General features: G+C 49.7%; 1 protein-coding gene across 4 annotated transcripts in view; it reads left to right on the forward strand.

Moving 5' to 3' along the window:
- Window positions 1-20,436, forward strand: part of PMFBP1 (polyamine modulated factor 1 binding protein 1) — a 38,444-nt gene that overhangs the window by 4,674 nt on the left and 13,334 nt on the right. For 3 of the 4 annotated variants that reach the window (XR_013226475.1, XM_077309709.1, XM_077309713.1), the window contains exon 2: window positions 15,959-16,068. Coding sequence is in view for 3 of the 4 variants with exons in the window: in XM_077309709.1 (XP_077165824.1) it covers window positions 15,991-16,068 (78 nt within the window). In the remaining variant the exon portion in view is untranslated. The remainder of the gene's footprint in view (window positions 1-15,958; window positions 16,069-20,436) is intronic. The other variant, XM_077309710.1, reaches the window with a different exon arrangement.

The raw sequence follows: 20,436 nt of genomic DNA on the forward strand, positions 1-20,436 counted from the left end.
TCCCTGCGCATGCAAGGAAGGGCCACAAGAGCCAACCATGGAAGGACACGATCCCTTCTGCCCCCCACTCGCAATCTGCCTAAATTCACAGAATCAGCCTCTGCTTCAAAACTTCCAAGAAAGGAGAACCTACCACTTCACGAGAAGAACTATGCCACTTCGAGTAGGATTAGCTTGTCCTAGTCTAACAGGTTTTAGGGTATCGTGTAGGGGGAAAGCATTCTTTGTATTCTTGGTGAGCCTGAATGCTTGAGCATGCCATGTGCATTCTTTTCCTTTTTTTGTTCTGGCAATACCAAAGTTATGCCTTAGTTCAGGAGTTTCTCTAGCACTTGATCTGGAAGTCACATTCTTATATTTTGAATGCACAATGCCTGATCTCTGAGGCAGCCTCGGGGTTTTCTCACTCCTGGTGAGTGAGAGCAGGGGACTTGTGAGTTCATTCTTTCACAGGCTGCAAAACCAGTGGGGAATGCGGTGGGGGGGGCTCTCTCTCAGGAGCTTTGGGATGTTGGTGGCTAGCCTGGGTGTGCTCAGTTCCCATGCGTGCCTGCAGAAGACCATGAACATCGGTGAAACATAAAGGCATCCACCTCTTCTACATGAGGATGGGGTGTGGAATTAATCTTATTATCCACTGGATTAGACAAGGTGATTCCATTTTGCTGCTTCTTGGAGGGGTAGCATCTGGAGCAGGCCTACTCCTACCAACCTTATTCCTGCTTTGCAGATGAGCTTCTCTGGACAGTTCAAGCTGTAGGATCAAACGAAGCCACTGCCACGAGCTGGGAAAGTTGCACACAAAGAGGCCCTCACTGGGTGCTGCTTCATCCCAGCTAGCTAATTGCAGCCCATGGTGTCTGACACATGCTTCCAGTCGGGAAGGATTGAGCGATTCTCATCAGCAGCTATGTGTGATTACCAGGATCAATAAGCCACAGGATGTTTCCAATTCTGGAGCTGTAGGAAACAGTGAGGCAGTGTGAGGGTGCCCACTGAGAACTGTGCGTGCAAAACCATGTGTATTCTCAAATTGTCCATAGCCCATTTTATATTCCAGCCCTGGCTTGCACAGCCCTGGCTTGCCTCTGTCCTTGCAAAGGGAGCCCACACTGTAAGAAGTATTTTTGTACTTGTTTATATCCAGCCCCTAACCTGCTGTGGCTTGTCATGGGTAGGTTGTAGGTAACCCCTCTCTAGCTAGATTCAAGTGGGTAGCCATGTTGGTCTGAAGCAGCAGAACAAATTGCACGCACAATGAAGTTACACTTGACATTGTATCTGAGGAAGTGTGCATGCACACAAAAGCTCATAATTTGAACAAAACATTTTTGGTCATAAAGGTGCTCCTGGAATCCAAATTTGTTCCCCCTCTAGCTAGCTGTACTGGTCTGCTGGAAAGAGACTCGTAGAATCAGGGAATTGAAAGGGGCTATATAGGCCATCTAGTCTAACAAACTAAGGCCTCCAGAACTGCACACAGTATTTCAAGTGCGGTCTGACCAATGCAATATACAACAGGACTATGACGCCTTGTGACTTTGATATGATGCCTCTGTTAATATAGTCCAGGACTGCATTTGCCATCTGCTCTTATTTATTTTATTTATAGAGCCTCTTGTGGTGCAGAGTGGTAAGGTAGCAGACATGCAGTCTGAAAGCTCTGCCCATGAGGCTGGGAGTTCAATCCCAGCAGCCGGCTCAAGGTTGACTCAGCCTTCCATCCTTCCGAGGTCGGTAAAATGAGTACCCAGCTTGCTGGGGGGTAAACAGTAATGTCTGGGGAAGGCACTGGCAAACCACCCCGTATTGAGTCTGCCATGAAAACGCTAGAGGGCGTCACCCCAAGGGTCAGACATGACTCGGTGCTTGCACAGGGGATACCTTTACCTTTACCTTATTTATTTATTTTTAAATATATTGAACACCACTCCCAGGCCATGTCGGCTTCTGGTGGTTTACAGAAATCAATTAAAATAGCAATAAAATTACAATCTAAAATTACAGTCTAAAAGCAGCCTAATCCAGTCTGTTCCTTCCCAGCATACACCACCCACCACCCACCGGCCCTGGATGGGCACGACATCAGAGGGTCTGTGGAGGAAGGATTAAAATCAGGTCAATGCTCTTCATTAAAATTTTGAAAGCTTCCAAAAAGAGCCTCCCACTTTTTGAAATCTTCTAAAGATGAGCAGAAAAAGTAGACAAAGGACACTATATTGCATTATCCCAATTCTTTCATATTCTACTAGTTAGGCAGGCAAATCTGGAGATCTTGGTGGTAAGTGTCAGACATCTTCTGTGGTGTCAGACATCTTCTGTGGTGTCAGGCATCTTCTGGGGTGTCAGACATCTTCTGGGGTGCTTGCTACTCCTCCCAATTTAATGTCATCTGCAGATTTAATGAGGAGTCCCTCTGCGCTCACCTCCCTCCATTCTGATGAAACACCATGGACAACTACTCTTTGGGTGTGGTTTTCTAACTGGTTTCCTATGCACCTAACCATACAAAAATCCAATCTGCAGTCCTCCAATTTACCCATCAGATCATCATATGGAACCTTATCAAAAGCCTTACTGAAATCCAGGTAAACAACTTCAACTGAGTTTCCACATTCTAGTAAACCTGTCATTCAGTCAAAGAAGGAAACCAGGTTAGTCTGGCAGGACCTGTTAGGTTTGGGCTGTAAACAGAGGTATCACGTCAAAATCACAAGATGTCATTCTCCTGCTGTACACCGGATTGGTCAGATAGCTATATTTAAGTATTTGAAAGGTTGTCACTTAGAAGAGGGCAAGGAGCAGTTCTGGTTTGCAGCAGAGAGTAGGATCCACAGTAATGGATTTAAAATATGTGCAGAACAGTACTGGCTAGATATCAGTAAAAACTGTAGAGGGTAGTTCGACAGTTGAATAGACTACCTGAGGAAGTGGTGAACTCCCCCTTAATGGCAGTCTCCAAGCAGCAGCTGGACAGATACTTAACATGGATACTTTAGGCTGATCCTGTATTCTGTAGAGGGTTGGACTAGATGGCCTATATGGGCCCTTCAAACTCTGATTGTATGTTTAAAGTCCACTCTATAAAACTCTAACATACATGTCTGACTACTAATTTCCTTGCCCCCCCCCCCCATCTCAAAATCAATTCTTGGAGGACATGGTCACTACTTCACCTCATCCACCAGCTCTTGCCTACTGGTCAGTATTACACTGAGTATGAACAGGCCAATCATAGGTCCTTTCACCATTTGATAAATATAATTGTTGGCAAAACAGGTCAAAAGGTTACACAGCTCTGGATACTTAGCAGAGTTTGTTTCCCAACATACATCAGGGTAATCAAAGTCACCCATGATTACAAGGTTCTGTTGCCTGGATATGCTATCAAGCAGCTCAAGGAAGGCAGCATCAACATCCTCACCCTGGTCAGGTGGTCTATAGCAGACACCAACCACAATACTCTTTGTTTTCCCCACCTTTATCTTCAGCCAGATACTTTTGACTGGAGTGTCACTCTCCTCCTCCACTCTCCTCCTCTAATATTTCTTCACAGGCAAGCCCTCTCCTCACATACAACACCACTTCACTTCCTATTTGACCTTTTCTGTGTGTGTGTGTGTGTTTTTTACAACATATCCATCCAATATTGCAATCCAGTTATGGGAATTATTTCACCAAGTCTCTGTGATGCCTACTAAATCATAGCTCTCTATCTTGTTTTAGGATGCTTAGGGCTGATCCTGCGTTGAGCAGGGGGTTGGACTAGATGGCCTGTATGGCCCCTTCCAACTCTATGGTTCTGTGATCTGCATGAGAGGCTCAGGCTCTTCCTTTTTGTTATCCATTATCTTCAGCTCCTGACTTGTCTCTCTTCTTCTTCTTATAGGCAGGATCAAAGAGAAAACTAATTGTACCCCCATTCCTTTCAGATGCCTCCCAAGATCTTCATAGTCAGCCATAAGACGCTCAGTTGTGCTCAAGGCCATGCTGTTCACCCCAAGTGGACTCCCTTCTTTCCTTTTTCTAGCACATTGTCTACAGAGGGGGGAGGGAGGGGCTCAGCTGCTTGTATCTGGAAGCTGACCTTGTTCCCACCTGAGAGGGCATCTGCCCAAGAGAGTTCTAGGTTGGAACTGGACCACATTTTCCACTTATGGAAGGGATTTGGCAATATTTCTGGTCTCCTCCCCACCCTCGCCCCCAGTTCTTGCTGTAGATCCTTCTCATGCCGTTGCCTAGGACCTCCTGTCGGTTGCTAAGGAGTGGAGTTTTGTGGAGATCAGTGAGTTGGGGAGTCAGGAGAATTCACATGCACCCCTGAAACTGCCTTCAACTGAATCGAAGGCTGGCAGCAGCTCTCTGTTCTCACTGTTTCCCTTCCACAGCTCCACAGTGCTGCTGGTCCCCTTGTTGCCTCCTTCCCCTGTCCTTGATGAGGAGCCTTTGGGGCAGGATGGGGTCGGAAGTCTTTCTCCACATCTGCAAATGGGGCAGGTAGGGCTTTTGCATCTGGGAAAGCTGCCCACAGACACCACCATGCCTCCTGTGTCCTGCCTCAGTGGGATGCTGCCTCTGCAGTCTCCAGGGGAACACGGTCTACATACTCAATGGAAGGAGACCATCCTGTTCCTCCTAACTGTTTTTTGTCAAGTCCTTCAAAGGCAGTCTAGTCCAGCTTCTAAAATTTCAGAGTGCTAAACATTTTAGTGCTTGCAGTGGCTATACTTGGTTATTATTTATGGATTTTCATTTAAGAATGACGAAAAATACAAAACTAATCCCACCCTCTTTTTCTCCCTCTTCTTTCCCCTGCCCCCCTTTTCATTTTCTGTCCCCATAGAGGAGTTTAATTTTAAATGATAAATGTGGAAATTAGAGACTATCAAGAAAATCCAATTTGGTGAGGAGTTTTAAAAATCCCATAATAAATGCCGAGTGAAATGTATGATTTAGTGCAGGGCACCAGTGGCTGCTATTATGTGCCATTAGCGGAGCGGGGCTGAGAGGGACTCTTTATCACCGGCTGAGGCGGACTGGGCCTGCCGTTTCTTCGGCTATTGATTTGTAGCCGCTTGTCATAATGACATCGGGAAGCAATGAATGGGAGATGTGCTTTTGATAGGATGGAGGGGGCACAAGGGGGAGCAAAAATTCAGCAAGTTTTCTATCTCTGCTGCCTGATTAGATTTTTTCCCCCTTCTTTTAAGAGCTTTCACATTCCAATAAAAATGCTAAACCAGCTCAGAAGCAGAATTGTTAGGGAGTAAATAGCTCATTGCTTTCGGGGGGGGGGGGCTGGCGACAGCTCAGCCAACCTCACTGTGTTTGAATCTGGGGAAAGCTGGGTGAAGGGAGGGTGAAGGGAGGCTGACTGACCCAATGCTGGGCATTTCCAAAGGACTAGTACTTGGACCACATCGACAAGGGCAATGGGGAGTTGCTTGGTGCTGGCATGTACAGGAAGAGGGGCCTTTCATTCCAAGAGAGGCTAAGAGAGCCCTGAGATTACTGCTCAGGCAGAACTGCTCTATTACTGCTCTATTAGGACTGAGACAAGCCCAAGGTCACCCAGCTTGGTTGCATGTGAAGGAGGAATAGAGAATCAAACCTGGTTCACCAGCTTAGCAGTCAGCCCTCCTGACCACTCCACCAAGCTGGCTCCTGAGGTTACTTTGGTCACATTATAAGAACAGAAGACTCACTGGGAAAGACAGTCATGCTCAGAAAAGTTGAAGGCAGTAGAAAAAGAGGAAGACTCAACATGAGATGAACAAAGTTTAAATCCAGGGGCACCTTTAGGACCAACAAAGACCTGAGCCAGGCTATTCATGAGAGGATGTTTTTGAGGACAGTAATAACGAAGTCGTGTGGTGGCACTTAATCCACACAAATTTACCCACGCAGAGTGGCTCAGCCCAAAGGGGTTGTGCTGCACGGGGACCTTGTCTTGGGTGGTTTCCCATGGGGCCCCACAACAGTCACCTGGCCTCAAGGCCCCTTGGCAGCTGCTCGGTGCCCACTAGGAAGCTGTGGCACAGTCCTCATCCCCTAGCCCCTCTGGGAAATGTCCTAGTTGTTCTGAGGCCCTTGACAGCCACAGGAGCAAGCAGTCTGTCTTGCCTCTCTGCTTGTGGCTGGGGGTCACTGGGCTTTGTGTCTGGGCCTGCTCGTGCCTCTCCGCCCCCTTTGCTGCAGCCTCTGCTTCTCTCTGGCTGTGTCCATGGCACACCTGCTACATCGACCCTGTCCTGACCCTGCACTGCCCCAAGGCACTTGCCTTTGCCTGGGGCCCCAACAAGGTGAGAGTCTTTCTGGGTGGGAACCTGTGGCCCAAGTACAGTGTGCCTTCTGACCCCCCCCCCCAATTTCATCTCCTCTGAGCAAACATAATTCCCGTGGGCCTTCCTTCCCTTGGGAGGCCTGTCAGCATCCCTTCCCATCCCTTGCACCCCAAAGGGGTAGTTCGGCTTCTGCATATCGTGAAGGTTACTGAAAGGACAGCAGCGACACCTGCATGTGCTGCAGTGCTACAGCCACAGAGGAAAATCCCGCCAACAATCCTGAAGAAGCAGGGCAGGTGCACACTATAATCACTTTCCTGCTCATCCGAACATTCATTGTGTCCCTAGATCGACAGCAAAGATGGGAGATGCACGTTGTGTTAAGACGGCATCATGCAGTGAGCCTGCCCATTCTGTCCAGCTGCTTCAGTGGGAGAGCCCAGCCAAAGATTTTTCCAGCAGGACAGGAGAACATTTCTGGAGGGAGTGTGGAGAAGTCCCAGTGAAGATGCTGGGCGTGCCTGCCTGCGAGCCCCACACAGCCCTCTCTGCTCAGCACACCCGGCGGCTGCTCCCTTCCTCTCTTAGCCAGTGGCAGGGAAAGAGTTAGAGCCGCCTGCAGATGCTGGTGGCATCCCTTGAGAGAAGACCTCAAAAGACAGGCAAGCAAGCAAGCAAGCAAAGAAGGAGAGTGGGGGAGAAAGTGCTTTGCTAAAGAGGGAAGAGCAGTTCAGGGGGTGGGCTTTTATCCCTGCATGAATGTCCTGGCCATCTCCATGGCCAAAGGGAACCACCAAGACTCCTCTGCCATGGCACCCCTCCGGGGACCGCTCTTTCCACCCCACTGGAGCTGATGTTCCTTGTCACCTCTGGCTGGCCCCAGCCCTCCCCCCCCCCCCGCAAGGAGCTCCTGATGGAATCATGAGAATTCTAGTTGATCGCCAAGCCATCCTCACTGGGGCACAGGGGAAGGCAAGTGGGGGGTCGGACTCGATCCTGCAGCAGCTCAGCTTCGTCATCACCCCAAATACCCCCTTTTCCCATCCCTCCATAACGTGGTTTAATAATATGCAGATCATCAAATATGCATAAAACCATTCTACGGCATGATGATGAAACACTGGAGCGATGAGCAGCGGCGCCTCGGCGTGTGGCAGTGGCTGCCTTTCCCATGCGTCTGCTTTGTCTGGAGAGGGTGGGAAGCCCAGGAAACACGGAGCCAGGCGCAGGCAACGCAACACCCATCTCCGCAGTAGCCATTTCTCTCCTTTGTCCAGCTGTCTTTTGTAATCCATCTACACGGTGGCGCTTGGGTGATTAACAGGGGGAAAAACCTCTTTTAATGCTTCAGCGCTCATTAGCTCAATGATTACTCCTCATTAAGTATCAAACACGGGTTAATTCAAGAAAATATGGCCCGAAGATGCCACTGCTGCTGCTCCTGAACTCTGCTGCTTGGCAGAAAGTCCCATGCCAGTAGATTCCGGGGGGGGGGGGGGGGAGGGAAGGGTGCACCAGTCCACGTTCCGCCTCCTGTGGGGGTTTTAGGAGGATAAGAGAAAGCAGCCCCCACCGGAACGCACACTTTGTAAATTCCCAGTAAGTGAGGAGCCATGGCAGGACTTCATTTGGGGGGCTCCCTTTTCTCTCAGCGCTTGATGCCAGTTGAGTGCCTCCCTGGAACTGTGGTAGCACAGCCAGTGCCCGCCCGCCAGCCAGCCAGCCAGCCAGCCAGCCGCTGTGTTTCTTCTCCACAGAGAAGCCGAGAAGCCCTCCTCCGGCAGCACCCGTTGGGCCCTGGCAGGCCATCTTCTTCGAACCCGGCAGTGCCTTTCAGTGGGGGAGGAATGGCATTGCTCCCCCACCCCCCACCCCCCACCCCCCACCAAGCACACACACTTCCCTTCACAGAGGAGCCTCCCAAGAGCTTTCCACCAGCCCCATCTGTCTCCCTGGTGGTCTCAACACATGGCGAGAACTCCCCTTCAGCTGCTGGAGGGGAATTTTTGATTTTTACCTCCTGCAGTTCTCTGGATCTCTTGGAGCAGATACATCCACGGGCATTTTCCATCCTCTCTCTTTCCGCCACGTGTGCGCACATACGTGCCTCCATAGGCAAGCCATGCAGGTGCAGGTAGCAAAGCCTGAGTGTGTGCACGCCCAAAGGACCTTGCAGGCATGCTTGCCGCATCTCGTACGTACCGATGTCCATGTGTGCTAGCGGTGGAAGCCCTGTGCCCCTTGCCACATGACTGTCTGGGCAGACGTCCATAGAGAACTCACCCCAAGGGTCCTCTTGAGCCTGGAACCCCCGTGGCTGCTGCGTGGTCTGCCATCGGAATCGCCTTGCCCCAGCTGCCTTATCTTCTGGTAGCTTTCTGGATCATTTTTCTCATGGCGCTGGTTGTCGACTGGGTTGGAGATCTCTGTTTTTGCCTTTCGCCTCTTTTCACTGCCAGTTTGATGTGAATCAGAGCAGCAAACAAACAACGCTTTCAGGGGTACCACCCATCCCCCTGTCTTCAGCAGTACCCGGTGCCCATGTGTCCTGAAGGAGCAGAGGAATTCATGGCCTGTCTTTGCCACCTGTCTCTCTCTCTCTCTCTGATGCCAGGCTGGGCAGGGAGCGGCATCATGGCGGCGCTAGTGGCCTTTGTCTTCCGTCGAGGTGGCTCGGCTGCAGCAGACCGATGCTGGGAGTCTGGCTGGCGCCTGGCCCGCAGAAAGCCCCAGGATTGTGGGGAGGCAGGAGAGTGCTGGCCCGTCTTCCTGGCACCCGTGCCCTTGGCTGCCGTGTGCCGTCTGCTCCTGCCGCCTGGCTAATCTCCTTCTGCTTCTCCGCACTGTCTGGCCCACGCACAGGGCCCCCGGAACATATACCCATTGCTGTTATCACACGAAATGGTGGCGTTGCCACTGAGTGGATGGCAGGGTGCCAACTCGTCTGCCATCCGCCCTTGCAGCTTTTTTCCTTTCTTCCCTCCCTCCCTCCCACCCTCTTGCTTGCTCTCCCCTCCTCCGCCTCCCATTGACTTGACGTTAATTAACACACGGATTAATTGATTTTAAAAGCCGAAGAATTACAGTCAACTTTTCCCACAGGGTGCAGACGCCAGATGCCTGGCACAAATCTGCCTTTCACAGGGGAGCCGAGTCCCTGGGCAGCTCCTTGTGCTCCTGATGGCAGGTGGCGACTCCCACGCAGGCTCTTCCCTGGCAAAATGCTGCCAGCCTAGTTATAAATAAGCAGCAGAGACACACGCACCCCCTACCACACACACACACACACACACAGCCCCTGAAAATGAGACGATTTTCAGCATGGAGGAGGAAGGGAAGAGGTGTGTTGCCCTCTCCAGCTTGGCTTGTTATTACTGAGAAACACCACACACACCCCCCCCCCCCCCGGCTTGTGCTGAATACAGCCGTGAGGAAGGCTCCCCCCCCCTCCCGCCTGGGGAAAGGGTGCCCAGTCTTCCTCCCGCCTCTTTTCTTGCTCCCCAGAGGTCTCGGAGGCACTGCTGATGGGGAAGCCTGCCTGGTCAGGGAGAGCTGCTGCAACCTTGTAATGGGAGGGGGAGGGGCTGCTACCACTTCAGCTTTTATTTTGTGCCATTAAAAAAAAGCCACCAAGCAACTGAAGCGAGGAGTGGAAGCCATTATGCAAATTGGATAGTATTTGCATAACATCTCATGATTGGGATATGCAAACGAGGAGTGTAATTTATTCTTATTCATCCAGTGTCCTCAACAAGAAGCAGAGGAAGTTGGGCAACACCTGCCTGCCCTCCTGTGCTGGGGGGGGGGAGGTCTTCTTGCCTTTGCAGAGAGCCTCTGGCCTGGGGAGTCCTGGGCACTTTGAGGCTGTCCCGGGCTGTCCTTTGAGGCAGCAGTGCACTTCCTGCGAAGGCTGAGAGGGAGTGGGTCTGGAGGGGCTTCCCTCACTCTTCCTCCAGCCAGGGACTGGGAGGGGGGGGTCCTCCCCCTGTTCAGAAAGGCCCCATAGAAGCCTTGCCTGCGGAGACAGCCTTGGCTTCCCTTCCTGCATCTGAAGGAGACCGTTCTGTGCATTTCTGCTTGGGAGGCTGGCCAAAGCTCCTGGGCTCTTGCTGGGTGGCCTAGAAGGCAGCCCGAAGCCCCCAGTTGCCGGCTGATCTCAGCGGCATCGAAAGCTCCTCCGGCCAGGAACCGGTGGCCTTGGTGTGGGCGGTACACATTAGGATCCAGCCTGCCTGGTGGGGAGGGGTCATCCATTGGGCACCACTTTTGCCCCTCTCAGCCAGTATCTGGCTTGACGTCCCTCCCCAGGAGCTTCACAGGATCCCTCCCTAGGTGACCCTGGTTTAGTCTCACCCTCTCAGCATCAGCTACCTCACAAGGTTGTTGGGTGGATAAAATGGAGGTGTGAAGAACCACGGATGAAGCCTCTGTTCCTTTGGTCTCCATAAATAAGTGCGTTTTGGGAAAGTCTTCACGCCTTGTGGGGCTCAGGAGAGCTGGGCTTTTGAAGGCCTTCCCTCCAGGACCCTGTCTGTCTCTCCCCCCCCCCATTGCTTTTCCCACAGCTGTGAGGCTGTTCTCTTCTGTAGGGCACCCCTCACACACACCTGTTTTCACATGCTGGTTTTTAGTTCCCCCTTTTTTAAAAAATGGCCGGGGGGGGGGGGATTGGATTAGTTTCTTGTGGGATTTTAGCCTTGGTTGCTTGTGGTTTTGGAGATTGTCGGTTTCCTTGCCACAGTTAATGAAGGTGAAGGCTGCCAAGAGAGCTTTTGCTGATGGCTGGGCTACAGACCCCGCAAACAGGTCATGCAGACAGGCTCTATGTCTCTGCCATTCATTTTGGAAAGGAACCTCCAGGAAAATAATTGAGAATAAATTATGTATAATTTGTGCATACTACATGCAAACTGACTTATTTTGCATAAATGTTCATTTTTATGCTTGATTCCAAACTGAATATTAGATTTATTGTACATTTGAAAGGTTTATTAGTTTTCAAATATAATCATTGACTAAGAGTGATGTAGTGGCTGGAGAAATGAGAAAGGCTAATCACTTGCATTTCTGCAATCTCACTTTCTAGCCTTTTCTTGAAGTTTCTTTGTAATAAAACAGCTACTTTCAGGTCCTTTCTATAAGGGACCTGAAAGTAGCTGTTTTATTACAAAGAAACTTCAAGAACAGGCTACAAAGGGAGACTGCAGAAATGCAAGTTATTACAACACTCAATACTTTGACATACCCTGGACTCAACAAGGACAAAGGTTTTTTATCTCACTATACATGCTAACCTTATGTAACTTGTGTATCCACATTCCTCACAATTTATTTTAATTGGGATTATGTGATTGTTAGTAATATGTAATGTAATTTTGAATTCTACTTTCTGGTCCCAGGACAAGATAGCTGCCAGCTTAGCTTCTACTTGTAAGAAAGTTTCACACTGGTATGGAGACAGATGGGACTAGCAGTAAATAGTAGGGTGTGAGCTGTGGACCACTGGCTTTGACAGTTTTGTTTCTAATATGTCTTTGTGAACTACAAATGGGTTTGAGGGGTTTGATTGGCTGGTTTGGCAGAGAGGTATCATGTGGCTGTGTCTGGATGCTGTGACAGTTTATTAATGTAACAAGATTAACTTTTGCTTATATATTCCTACTGTCATGATGGTCAGTTCTTAGTCTGACGAAGAGTGTTTGCACTTGAAAGCTCACACCTTGAATAAATCTTTGTTGGTCTTAAAGGTGCCTGACCGGACTCTGATTTTATCTGGCTAGGCCAGTTAGCAAGTCAGCAAGTCACCCCTCCTCTCTCTCCAAAGTTTGGGGGGGGGCTTCATTTTGAAATGGCTTACAGGGGGTGGGGCATTTTGCCACAGAGTGGATACAGGCAATGAGGATGAAGCCTGTCAAAGCAGTTAAAGCATGGGAAAGGTGCATACCAGAGATGTCGAGAACCAACGCCATCCCGGTCCAGGGTCCAGGAACCTAATGGATTGACTCAAACAGTGTGGCCCCATCTTTTCCTTTCAGTCGGGTCTTCATCACCCAAACCAGATCAATTTTGGCAGGAATACCATTCGATTCCTCACTAGCATAGCACTGCACAGCACAAATGATGAAGCAGAGCAAATGGGGACCTTGCCTCCCCCTCACAAGACAATGCCAATAAAGCGAAGAGACTCGCAGCACCCAAAGGTGAGACCAGAGCTGAGAAAGATTAAGCTCCTGGCAGCGGGGGGGGGGTGTAGTCATGGTTCATTCCTTTTCTGGAGCTGGCATTCCAGCACATGGGCATCCCCACTTCCCGGGGGGGGGGAGATTCGTGCTCAAAGGGAGCCCTCCAGCTTCCTTTTGGTCCTTGCCAGGCAGCATATCTGCAAGACCCCCCTGGATCTATTGGGTCGCCTGGCTTGCCTGAGTTCAGGAGAGAGTGCTGCGCAATGCATCGCTCAGCCTCAGCCTGAAAAGTGGCTCTTCCTGGCCTGATATGTTGCCTACGGGTGAAATAAGTAGGTTAATACTTGCTTTAGGGTTAGCCTGAGGGTTTGCACTCCCAGTGGGCAGAGTTCTGCCAGGAGCATGTGTGCACATGCTGTGGAAATGAGGAGTAGGAGAGGCAGCTAGGCAGATGGAGAAGTCCAACATCTGCAAGGGGAGGCCTCCCCTCAGTGCTCTGGCCCTGCTTTGGTCTGGAGCACAAGCTGCTCCCTTAACAAATCCTTTCTCCTCTTACAGACTTTCGGGCTCCTTTGTCATTGTGTCATTTTCTTGTTCATGCAGTGTATCTGCAGCCCCTGATCTATGGCTAATCCGTGCACTGCTACAGAAGACTTCTCTTGGAACATACATGCAGAATCCCCTCTGAATGCTTCTGCCAGTCAGAGTAGGTGTTTCAGGCCCAGATAGGCTGAACTTTCCTCACTGGGGGGGGCGACAAAAGTGGGATATAAATGAAGGCCATTCAGATTTTAAATCTAATAAATCCCCCCCCCCAATTCATCAGAGGCAAGAAAAATTGGACTCTAGTATGGCATGGACAATTCCAGGTGTCAGCTGGTCCATTAGCTCTAGGAAACCCCACAAGTTGCCTCTTGCCTAAAGGCAAGGGAAAGGATTGGAGACCAGGGCTCCCCTTCCTGCCCCCACAGCCAAGAGCTGAGCCTTCCCTTCCCCCAACTCAGGTGTGGCGAGCGAGGTGCAGGAAGGGTGCTTGGAGCTGGGAATGGGCTAGAGGAGGACTGGTCAGGGGCAACATTGTCTAGACAAGGCACTTGTCATGTTGGGGGCTTGAATGGGCCAGAGAGAGGCGTTCCAGGGGCCAAGCCTTTGAGGGAGTGTCTGACAGATGAGTCTTGCCACAGGAACTGTGCTGCGTGGTGTCACCCTCTAGAATGCTTCTCTCCTCCTCCTCTGTTTCTCCCCACAGATGGAGCCCCTGGAGGGAGGGCATGCTTAGGGAGCCATGGGCCTGACACCCTTTATTGATTGATTGATGATGATTTGATATCACCCCTCCCTGCAAGCTGGCACAAAGCAGTTTAATAAAATAAAATAAAACACAGTTTAACCAATTTTAAAAATTTGATAAACCAGAGAGACCTTTCTGCAGCCCTCTTGGAGTTGGGAACCAGCTAGAAAAGAGGTTGGACAAAGTGGAATAGAGCTTGCAAAGAAAAAACAGGCCTGTTGTATCACATAGCCCAAACAAAAAGAGCTTGGGGCACTGAAAGATTAGACCCATAGAGTTGGAAGGGGCCATCCAAGCCATCTAGTCCCACGCCCTGCTCAGTGTCCGACCCATCGCGACCCCATGGACAATGATCCTCCAGGCCTTCCTGTCCTCTACCATTCCCCAGAGTCCATTTAAGTTTGCACCTACTGCTTCAGTGACTCCATCCAGCCACCTCATTCTCTGTTGTCCCCTTCTTCTTTTGCCCTCAATCGCTCCCAGCATTAGGCTCTTCTCCAGGGAGTCCTTCCTTCTCATGAGGTGGCCAAAGTATTTGAGTTTCATCTTCAGGATCTGGCCTTCTAAAGAGCAGTCAGGGCTGATCTCCTCTAGGACTGACTGGTTTGTTCGCCTTGCAGTCCAAGGGACTCGCAAGAGTCTTCTCCAGCACCAGAGTTCAAGAGCCTCAATTCTTTGATGCTCGGCCTTCCTTATGGTCCAACTTTCGCAGCCATACATTGCAACTGGGAAGACCATAGCCTTGACTAGACGCACTTTTGTTGGCAGGGTGATGTCTCTGCTTTTTAGGATGCTGTCTAGATTTGCCATAGCTTTCCTCCCCAGGATCAAGCGCCTTTTAATTTCTTTGCTGCAATCCCCATCTGCAGTGATCTTGGAGCCCAGGAAAATAAAATCTGTCACTATCTCCATTTCTTCCCCATCTATTTGCCCTGAATTGAGAGGGCCGGATGCCATGATCTTCGTTTTCTTGATGTTGAGTTTCAAGCCAACTTTTGTACTCTCCTCCTTCACCCACATCAAAAGGCTCTTTAGTTCCTCTTCGCTTTCTGCCATTAGAGTGGTATCATCTGCATATCTGAGGTTGTTGATATTTCTCCCTGCAATCTTGATCCCAATTTGTGACTCATCTAACCTCGCCTTTCTCATGATGTGCTCTGCATACAAGTTAAATAGGCAAGGTGACAGTATACAGCCTTGCCGATTTCATTTAGTGGTCACAAATTCTTGTGAAAAAAGGACTTCTCTACCTTCTGTATCCCATGCACAACTTTGTAAATTTTTATCATGTAGCCCATCATTCAGTTGTTTCTCCAAGCTAAACAGCCCTCAAATCTTTAATCTTTCTTCATAGGTTTATAAATGGTTTGGATAAAGGAACAGAGGAGATGCTTATTAAATTTGCAGATAATTCTGAACTAGGAGGGGTAGCGAACATGGCAGAAGACAGAATCAGGATACAGGATGATCTTGACAGGAAGGAAAACTGGGCTAAAATGAATAAAATGAATTTCAGTAGGGATACATGTAAATTATAGTAGGCGAATGTGGCTGGAGTGGTGGAGTTGGGGGATGTTTATATTTGTTGTATTTTTCTGCCATCTTGTTTTATCTGTGTTTCTGGCTAGATGTTAGGTTACATTTTAATGGGAGTTGATTACTATGTCACCATTGATATGCTTTATTGTTTTATTGTAAGCACCTCAAGCCGGTAGTATCGGTAGACGCAGGATAAAAATCTTAAAATAAATAAATAAAGTTCTGCATTTAGGAAGGAAAAATCAAACGCACCACTATAGGATAGGTGAAATTTGTCCTGACAGTAGTACGTGAAAAAGGATCTGGGGGTCTTAATAGACGAGACACTGAACATGAGTCAGCAGTGTGACTCGGTGGCTAAAAAGGCAAGCGTGATTTTGGGCTGTATTAGCGTCCAGATCACATGAACCTCAGGGGAGGGCGGTATACAAATGTAAGAAACAAATAAATAAATGAGGTAGTGTTACCACTTCACTCTGGCTAAACCTCACTTAAGAGTGCTCTGTTCAGTTTTGGGCACCACGACTGAAGAAAGATGTGGAGAAACTGGAGCCTGTCCAGAGGTGGGCTACGAAGATGGTGAGGGGTTTGGAGTCCAAGTCCCCGCCCCACATAATTTTTGTTGTTCCTGCCATTGTCTCTTTTCTTCTTTCCCTTGGCAGGTCAATAGTGGGGCACTCCAGTGTAGAGGGAGATGCAGGCGGAAGAGGAGCAGGGATGCAGCCAAGCCCCAGAAGCCGTCAGCCCATGGCAGGAGGAGTCCCTTGGACAGGTAAGAAGGGCGCCATTCAGCTCTGCTCCCAGGAGCAGCTGTCCCTCCTGCTGAGGGTGCGGGGGGGGCGAGGCAGAAAGCCCAGGCTGAGTGGGTATTAAGTCTGCAGGCTCAGTGAACACAGACTCCAATTCTTCAGGACAACTCTTTTTATTAAGCAACTCCAGCAACAAACTCCAAATACTGAACAGAGAAAAACAGGCAAACTCATGCACTTTTATACTTTTCAGGCAGCCCAAAGCTGCCTCTGATTGGCCCTAAGCAGAACAATTGGATTGGCCCTAAGCAGACCAATCGGATTGGCTCAAAGCAGAGCGATTGGGTTGGACCTTAACAGGTTCCTTTGATTGGTTAGTTCGTTGGCTGGCAGAAGCCCTCATTTGCACCAGTGGCCAAATGTCCATCTATTCATGTGGATTTTTTTGGCACTGGCCAACCAGCTGTCCTTCTGGGTTCTGAAATGGGCCCTAGAGAGAGGCTCAGGCTTTCTGCGGCTGTTGTGTCCTCACCCTGGTTATTCAGAGGCTGATTGGCTCTGGAGGCAGAGGTGCCACCTAGACACCATGACAAGGAGCCATTGGTGAACCTCTCCTCCAGGGATCCATCTAACTCATCTCAAAGCCACCTATAAGTACACAGTCATTATTAGGTACACTGCCAAAGAATACCACAATTTAATTACTCATTGAGTAAAGTATTTACTTTGCCTGCACTGACTAGATGTCCCATTAACCTTCACTTAGTAGTCCTGAGTATTTTGGGAGAGGGGAATTTTTTTCCTGTCCACTCTTTCCACCCTCTCTCCTGTTTCTTCTCTGGAATATCTGTTTTGAGACACAGAACTCAGTATTGCAAATGAGGCCACACCATGGCTCTGTATCATTTTTATTCATGACTGTATTTCTCCCCATCATGGAGTTCAGCTTCTTCACCACCTTCTTCACACTGGCTGGGCAGAGTTTTCCACTTCAACCCCAAGATCTTTCCCTCCCACTCTGCACTAGTTCTGTTCCCTTCAGCAAATTTTTAAAGTTGGAAATGTTTGTTCCAATGTGCATATCCTTACATTTACAAACAGAATTTATTCCCCACCTTGTTGCCCATTCACCCAATTTTGAGAAATTATCCTTCAGCTCTTCACAATCCACTTTTGTTTGCCGCATCCTAAATAATTTGGTGTCACTTGGCCACCATGCTGTTCCCACTCAGATCTTAATCATTTATGAACAGGTGCAATAATACTAGCTCCAGTGTTCTGAGAAAGAACAGTCCCTTTATTCCAGCTACTTAGAGCCATTCATAACCCATAAGAGGTACCCAACCATCCTCTCATGCCCTGACTACTAAGGCCTGTTATACACACACAGCTTCCTGCAGAGAATCCAAGAAGCAAACCTTTCATCCCCTGGATTTTGGGATTCTGTGCCTGCCAAACACACCTTTTTTTCCCTCCAGCATATTTATGCTACAGCTACAACAAAAATCGCAATTTTTCTCAATTGGGGTGGGAACGTCACTTGTGGCGTGGGGGGTAGCATCCAAGGTTTGCTAAAATTACACAATGGCCCTATTGTGGCAGCACAGGAAGCACCTTCCCTGTAAATCTCCCTGGTTCAGTTCCTTGAATGGAAAGGAACACAAAACAACACAGCCCGAGTTTTTTAAAAATCCTTAAATTGACCCAACTCCCTCTGAAACTGACCAGAGCAGCTGAAAAGCACCCTTTTGAAGGGATGAAATGCCAGTTCTCAATGTCCATTTGGAGGCCACCGCATTCTGTCTTTCCCTCAGCAATTGCATCGGTTCTTTCTGTTGTTTTGCCATCTTCAATTTGTGGTATAACAGTCAGTATTTGCAGATCATAAAGGGTTTGTGACATCAGTTTCACTTCTATGTTCAAAGCCCTTCAGCTGTCCAGTGATTCTTGTATGAAGACCTGTTTTTGCTTATCATAAGGATTTTGAATCATTTGCAATAACAATAGCAATAACAGTTTATGCTTTTCTTGTTTTATTTGTGTGGCAAAGGTGTTTAATTGACACTGTTAATATATCCCGTTCCTCATTGTCTAATGACTGATCCTGTCCCTCTGCCAGTCACTGTGGGATGAGTCACTTTTAATGTCTGATAATCAAGGTGAATTTTCAAAAAGCAACCATTTTGGAATTACGCTGTAGATGGGGGGGTGTTAAGGGCACCACTCAAAGGCTGAGGGTGCCCCCTGCTGTCCATTTCTAGAGCTGCGACCCCGATCCTGTGTGCAACCCGGAGTTGTCTGCAGCTGCTGTTGCTGCTGCTGCCGTCTCCACCACCTGGTATCGGAAGTCGAAGACTGGCCTGAATCCTGCAAAGATGGCCAGCCAGGCACAAAGCCTCTTTCTCCCCTTTTTTCTGGCAGTCAGGGGGGGAGGTACACAACTGCATCATCACACAAGACATTTGCAGAGAGGGGCCTTCAATCCATCCCCTTTGGAGATGTTCTGTCCATAATAACTGGAGCCTTGTTTTGAAGTTGCGGGCCAGAACCCGGGCCAGAAGTCAGCAAAGGTTGCCAGAGGCAATACCTATGTGTGTGTGGGAGGGAGGGAAGGAAGGAGGGAAGCAGGACTGTGTCCCAGAGTCAAGAGGCAACCTCAGGGGAAGGCCTCAGCCTCTCTGCTCTGTTGTTGGACCTCCAGGGGAACTGGCTGGCCCCTGTGTGAGACAGGAGGCTGGACTGGACAGACCCTCCCTGGTCTTGTCCAGCAGGGCCCTTCTGATGTCCTTATGACCTCCAAACACACATCTAAGGGTATTCACCATATCGATGACTACTGCTTCCAAGAGGTAGTCAGGCCTTCTGCCAGTGCCAGTGCCAGTGCAGAAGATCCTTGGAGTTCCAGGGTTGAGTTTCAGTGATCTTGGAGGCGGGAATGCTGCTTTCTCTCCATGATATTTTTTTTAACCGGCTTCCTCTTCAGGAGAGAGCCCTTGTGTCTACTGCAACAGTGGTCCCCAACCTTTTTATCACCGGGGACCAGTCAACACTTGACAGTTTTACTGAGGCCCGGGGCGGGGGGTGTAGTCTTTTGCTGAGGGGTGTAGTCTTTTGCCTGAGCCCCTGCTCCACTTGTTTTCCCACCAGCGCCCCTGACTTCCCGCCGCCTGCTGGGGGGCGCTGTCAGCAGCAGCTGTGCGACACCAAGGGGGAGCCCCAGCCATGGCGGCCGCCGGAGAGCACCAAAGCTGAGCCGGCGGCAAAGTGGCAGGACAGCAGCCAGGGAGGAGGACGAGGAGGAGCCGCGGCCTGGTACCGACTGATTTACGAACCAGTCCCGGTCCCTGGACCGGGGGTTGGGGACCACTGTACTGCAGGATAGCTTCCCAGGGACCTGTAGGTGTTTCTGGCTGCCCACCATGTACAAATTAAAAACTGTGTGTGCTGAGAACAGGTCAGAAATTTTCATGCTTCCCCGCCACCTTCTACTGTGTTGACATTTAAGGTCTACTGGCTTTAGGAAGTTTTTTATCTCGTCGAACCGGGGTTCATGGTGGTACCCAAATCAGGCACTCTAGCAAATAGCAACTTCTTTTCCCCTTCCTCCAGGACCTGGTTCCCCCCCCCCCCGCCAGCTTGTTCATGCACAAGAGATGGTAAAGTCTTTGGCATACCAGGAGTCCTCAGCCACAGCAGGCAGAAGGGGGGGGGCAGGGTCTGAGTGGGGGCAACATCTGCTTGGCAGGAAACAAGCTGGCCTTTTCTGCACATGAGAACCTCAGAGGGCTTCTTTGCTTCCTACCTGCTCGCCTGAGGCTTCCTTCTGGGATTCCTCAACTGTCTTTTCTCCCACCCACCCCAATTGTGTTCTTGGGTGGATGCCGTTTGACACTAGTGATCTGTGGTGGGGTTTTCTTCTTAATTAGTCCATCAGTATTGATTCCTCTGCCTTGATGCCCTCTTGTCCTTGGGATGCCTCCCCTTGCTAAAGGCCTTAGCTCTTTCCAGCTTCTCCTTCCTTGGGTTCTCCGCAATTAACCCATCTTCCTCTGGCTGCTTGTTTCCTGCTCCTGCTGCTAGCTGGTGTTACCAGCTGATGCCTCACTTTCCTCCTTCTGTGCCTGGCTGTCTCTGCTTCACGGGGCCTGTCTTGGGTCTTCCTAGGTGGTGGCTGCTTTTGACCTAGATCAGACAACTCTTTGCAGCAGACTGGGAGTCTGCAAAACATCTGCTGCTCCCTGAAAGTGCTCCCCCCCACACACACACACACACATGTGCGGTCTCCTGGCTCTTGGCCTGTATCCAAGCAAGGCTACTGGGGTTGTCCTCTGAGGGAAGGACTCTTAGCTTCAGAAGCAGCAGGTAGGACAGCAGAAGCAGCTTGGGTTTCC

Source organism: Paroedura picta, chromosome 14, assembly GCF_049243985.1.
Source record: "Paroedura picta isolate Pp20150507F chromosome 14, Ppicta_v3.0, whole genome shotgun sequence".
NCBI classification, from domain to species: Eukaryota; Metazoa; Chordata; class Lepidosauria; order Squamata; family Gekkonidae; genus Paroedura; species Paroedura picta.